The 6,000-nt window shown below is 34.2% G+C and overlaps 1 protein-coding gene across 20 annotated transcripts in view; it reads left to right on the forward strand.

The window, feature by feature from the left end:
* Positions 1–4,534, forward strand: part of LOC145248789 (nephrin-like) — a 482,982-nt gene extending 478,448 nt beyond the window's left edge. For 15 of the 20 annotated variants that reach the window (XM_080110432.1, XM_080110431.1, XM_080110435.1 and 12 more), the window contains one exon: positions 784–4,534. In XM_080110432.1, the coding sequence (XP_079966558.1) occupies positions 784–923 (140 nt within the window). In that variant the 3' untranslated portion in view covers positions 924–4,534. The remainder of the gene's footprint in view (positions 1–783) is intronic. The other 5 variants (XR_013863396.1, XR_013863397.1, XR_013863398.1 and 2 more) reach the window with 3 other exon arrangements.
* Positions 4,535–6,000: the final 1,466 nt, after the last annotated feature.

Consider the following 6,000-nt stretch of genomic DNA (forward strand, 5'->3'; position numbering starts at 1 on the left):
ACAAGCAGTGTTATTATAGTATAATTTTTTCTTTATTTATACAAACATTGACTACATATGTGCATACATGTTTCAGTTGCAATTTTATTTTTAGAAATCAAATGTCACCTGGGCAGATCTTTGCTTTCATTATAAAATTTGGCTTTTGAGGTTAGATTTCTAGAAAAATCATGACTCAAATATGCATGCACATATGTAGCCAATGTTTATAAATGAAAATCATTTTATATATATATATATATAAAATGAAAATCATTTTATATATATATATATATTAAGATGAGGTATAAAATTGGAGCAAATTTTAATAAATTTATCATATATTGGTTGTAGAAGATGACTGCTAAATCACAAAACTATGTTTAGCCTAGGCTAGAGATTGCAACACCCAGTAAGTATCCTATGAAATATTGTTTTTTAAAGATGATTTTTTTAACTTTAAGGTTCGTCTTATACACTGAAGTATATGATATTTTCATTTGGCAATCCGCAAAGACAGAACGTATAGGATGACCTAATACATAAAAATCATATAGAGGTTAAGTCAGAAGTAACCAGGCCATTGGAAGAATAAAATTTATAGATATTACCTAAATATCAAAGTTGATTATTTAAAGCTATTTTGAGTGCCCCATTACTTCTGACTCTGCTGCCTTTATTTTAAAAGTAGACTTAACTACTCTTGCTCATAACTTTTGTTTGGTTTGGAAATTTTTTTTAAAAAACATGCAAACAAATATCAAATGTACCAAGACTAATTTTTTTTTTTTTTTTTTTTTTTAGGTCCAAGTTTATCAATTTCTCCCAACATCGTCCCTAACCCCTGCTATGAGAGTCCTCCTCGATCTCGCTGCCCCACTCCGAGGGGGAGCCTTCAACAACTGACACAAGCCAACCTTGAAATGAAAGGTCACCTGGTATAATGCAAAAGACTGTCACCTGTCACCACAGCTGCTGATACAACGACTAAAACCCAAAATGGCAAAATCAAATCAGTGTTTATTTTTTTTATTTTTTCATTCTGTCATCCATATTTCCAACCCAGTTCTTTGATCGGTGCTACCGAGACTGATTGAAGAATACAAAAGAAAACAAAAAAAAACTTAAATCATCCCAAGTGGTGGAAGATCAGTGATAGTCTATTTGTTGCTACTAGGGGGAAAAAAAATTGAGTTGACGGACTATCAAGTTCTTTTCATGTTGAGTACTCTCCCCATCCTCCCTCTGCTCCTGCATCCAAACTTAAGAGGCAGACATTTTTTTTTTCTAGTTTTCTACATTCTACAAAGCAGAATGGTTGTAACCCTGCAAGTTATCCACATTTTGGGCCATTCCTTTGTTTCTTTTAATGGAATATGCCAATTGCATTGCTGAACTTGAAACCTGTTTTTTTTTTTTAAATCCTGAAAGGAATCGGCTCGATTCTTTGCAGGGAGATTCTCTTGCAGTGATCATTATATATATAAATATCTCTCTATAGAAATATAGAAATACCCTGTTAACTTGAAGACTGAATTGTGTACTTTTTCAAAAGCCTCGTCGGGTGTGGTCACGTATGTCGGCCATGGAGACGGGAAGAAAGTAGTCATGGTTCATGTCTGGAAATTCCTGCTCTGTGAAAGGTGACTGGTCTGTTTCCAGAATCTGGGTTTAAGAGTCGTTCCCTATCCCTCACAGATTTCCGTGTGAGGCTTCATCTTTGGACTATTCGGCAGTCATCTTTGGACATAACGACAGAAATCCGAAACTATTTTCATAATCTTAGCCATTACAATCAACACAGCATCTCTTCCTCATTGCTTTGCAGTGTTTCCACAAACTCCAATTCTTCACCACACGTTGGACAACTGTTGTGACCAATTGACCAGCATAATTATTTCACAACAGTTTGACTTTGGACACATAGTTCTAAGCTTTGCAGAAGGTTATATTTATTTTGTGGACATGTTCATTTAAACTGGAGCCTTTTGCGTGTCATGGGAAAATCTGTGGTGCATTGGTTTTTTTTTGTTGTTTTTTTTTTTAATGAAATGCACAAAAAAAGATAGCAGTTGTCTTTGCTGGAATTTCTGTTTGAATAGCATGTGTGTGTTATATTGTATATATGCGAGTGTGTATGTATGTATATACTTTTCCATACAACGGCAAAGATACTGTCAATAGAAACATTTATTTCACATACCAAGAGCTCCATGAAATTAAAAGGGGCGGGGGCTCATTATCAAGCTTTTCTCCCAACGTTTCTCCCAGCCAGGAGACTCCTTCCTTGGCTTTTTACTACCATTTTAGGCTCTGGGACAAATGGATTTGTAGTAAGTTTAACTGTTCTGACATTGACTGTTATTTGTGTAGATGCACGACTTTGTCTTTTAAAGGTGTGAGTGAGGAGGGGAGGTGTCTCCTCTTCATACCTCTCTCCACCCCCTCTCTCTCTCTCTCTCTCTTTACCCCTCTCCCTTCCCTTTTACAAGTGAAACTCAAGACATCTGCTTTCATCCATTGATTTGTATAAATCTAGAAATGACATAGCACCAGTGATCACCCAGCTAGGAAATTCCAAATTAGCGATGGCTGCAGCAAGGCTGGCAAATGTTCATTGGTTAAAAAAAGAAAAAGAGGGAAAATTTGTAACCGTTTATTCGACATAAACTCCAGTTCGTCTCCTTTGTATACCTATTAGAATCTGTTGAGTGCTCAGTATCACTTGCCAAGTAGTGCCATCATTTGTCTCTTACAGAGTGAATATAGAATTGTCATTTGGATCATGTTGTTATTTTTGTATAGCTGATGTGTGTGTATGTGTGTATGCATGTGTGCGCTAGCTACTGAAACCAAAGAAGCACTTGTAAAACATTTCATAAATTTTTTTAGGAAAGCTAAACCCCAGCAAAAGAGAGAGGAGGGAAAAGTCGGTTAGAAATTGATCGTTCTTTTTTTATAGTGAACGAGTTCTGCTGTGCGAGTTGGTAGGGATCTCCATTTTTTTTTTTTTTTTACATCTGTAACGAGCTTAATATTTCACAGGGCATTTTTTTTTCTGTCCAACTTTATCAACATTTAACCCTTTACTCATCTCTGACAACAGAAGCAACATCTTGTATCCGAAAAATTAGCGCTTTTCTTCCTAAAAGAAACTAGAGGGGGGAAGGATCACAATTTTGCGAAACAACGTAAAGTCTAATCTTATTCTATGTCTAGCCAACTTCAGTTTAGGTAACATAGCTGGATTGAATGGTTACATCCTCCCTTCCTCTCTCTCTCAGGATAATGTATTATAAAAGGATGTGTATACTCATCAGTGAATGTGTAAAGATTCATGCTTAGACAGGAGTGTGTGTGAGTATAAACCCAGTTTGGATGACATAAGAGAAGAACTGCTGCAACTGCTCTCATGATATAATAGATAGCACTCATCTCTCTCGCTTGAACTGTGCATATTGAAGAATGCAATTAGTAAGAACAGTAAAAAAAAACTCAGCCCTTCTTTCTTCCTCTATGTCCCCCCTCCTTCCTCTGTTGAACCCTTATTGCAATGTGATAGCCTGCTAAAGCAGACATTTTTTTTTTTTAATGACTTCAAACTTTTGGCTAAATTTCTGTTCAGACTGGCCATAAATGGAAGCCAGATAGCAACATTTACATTCATTTTATTTTTTTTTTAAATCACTGATAATTGATAACGAATAAAAACCATTTTTTTATGTCCTGCCAAATTAGAAAGCAATTTTGTAAGCCTTTCGACAGCAGAAGACATTCACAATCTGTGAGCGGATTAATGGCAGTGACTCCCGAGCATGTTGATATAGCCATCGGACGTGAATCGAAAAATAAAAATGGGGAACCGAGTGAATTCTCTTTACACCAGATTTGTCAAAAGAAAAAGAAATTGTTTTTTTTTGTTGTTTTTATGTACAACTACAAATACTTAAGACTTACAAATCCATTGATTTTTTTTTTTTAATGTTTTGGGTTATTTTGTAAGAAATCCCATCCTACTTTCTTCTTTCTGCCCCCCCCCCAAAAAAAAAACTGTTGATGAAAGAAAGAAGATAAAACAAAAAACAAAAAAAAAAACTCTTTCCCTCCAGGAGGCCTTAACTAAGAGATTTGTACAAAGCGATTTTTGTTTGTTTTTTTTTTTTGTATGTGATCTCCCTCAGAGTCTAACGTTAAAAAGGTGAAGAAAGAAGGCACGTGTGTCCATATATTAACTGTGTTCTGTTGAATTTTGTTGTTGGCCAACATTCAGTTGTGACTGATGTGGATAAAAGACAAATTATAATAAAGTGATCCCCCCCGGGGTGAAAAAATGAAGGCCAGGATGGGATAATATTGGGACTGTTCCTCCATTCTCTCTCTTGAGACAGCAAAGGACTGCTGGTCTTTTCAGAAGGACGTGTTACCTTCCCCCACCAATTCAGCACATCAGAGCAGCGGACAAGGGTGGGTGGAGCTGCAATGGCTCCTGACATTTTTTTTCACTGATCAGGGGGGGAAAAATGGATCATATAAAAAGAAAGTATTTATATTCAAAGTCGTTTTTGTTGTGTTTTCACTTTGTTGTTTTATTGTTTGTTTATTTGTTATATATATATATATATATATATAATGTATTGATTTCTTTGCCTTATATCTGCTTGATGCTGTTTTTCTTCACAGGATTAGCTTTTTACTTTTTTTTTCCATTGGAAATCAAACTTTATTTACCAGCATATATAAATATGAAATAGTGCCTGTCACTGTGCCAGCAATTTCAATAAAATAAAAAAAACTTTCATTCAGCTTTATTAAACATACTTCATTACATTAAACCATTTCATTGGTCTGCTTCTGGATCTACTACAGTATGGTAGCCTTCAAGTCCAGTGTAAACATTCAACATTTTGTTGAACCACCCCCTTAAATAATCAAATTGTACCCAACTTAGTCCATTTACAATTACTTTATTACCACCTCACATTCATTAACCCCCCCCCCCTAGTGGGCTTTGATAGACGATAACTAGGGCTATGACAAGAGAATATTCTTTTCATTATTTTGACTCTCGAGTATATATCAGTTAATATCTTATATGTTTTTATAAAGAGTGATGTGGTTCTTGATTGATTAACTGTCTAACTGTGCCGGATATATACTCAAGAGTCAAAGCAATAAGAATATTCTCTTGTCATAGCCCTAGTGATATATCCGTTGTAAAAAGAAAAAAGAAAAAACATGAATGATCACAAATCCAAAAATGAAACAAAAAAACTGCTTTTTGATTTTATGCATTTTATTTGAAAAAGTCAAGATGATTAAAAACGCTACATAAAAATATGTAAATGGGATGTACTAAATATTTTAGATGCACGTGTGTGCAAATATTTGTCCACAATTTTCAACTAATTTTATGCTTTTTGGGTTCTTATCCAGAATTCAACCTAATTAAAACAAAACGCAGAAAAAAAAATCTTTAATGTACGTATATGTCAAAGAATGAGGATGTAATATTCCAAACATCACATAATTGGTCAAGTAGTTTGTTTTTTTTATATAGAAAATAATTTTTAAGCGATTTTTATCAAGTCATTAGCATTAAAAACATGAATTATTGTGAAGTTATCTGACCTTTTTTTTTTTTTGCGATGCAAGATGGACGCTTTTAGCTTCTTTATAAATTTGATTTAAAAATAAAACTACTTGATTAATTAACATGATTTTGGGGATATGACATCTTCATTCCATGACAGGTACGTTTAGCTGAATTCTAAATAAGACCCTATCATATGCTTTCATTATTAATATTGTCTTTTTGAACCTTCATACTTTGTGATGAGAATCCAATTGAAAAGGACAAATAAGATTGCGGATTTCCTTAGCTTCAAAGATCAAAAAGGAATAAAAAGATGTAGGACGTAAAAAAAAAAAAAAAAAAGCATGATCGACTGTTTGATTTTAAGAATGCCAAAGTTTATCTCTAAAATTCAACAGGTTATCGACAATAAACCCAGTAAGTGTATG

Source organism: Euprymna scolopes, chromosome 27 (assembly GCF_053919585.1).
Source record: "Euprymna scolopes isolate OS-2025 chromosome 27, ASM5391958v1, whole genome shotgun sequence".
NCBI lineage: Eukaryota > Metazoa > Mollusca > Cephalopoda > Sepiida > Sepiolidae > Euprymna > Euprymna scolopes.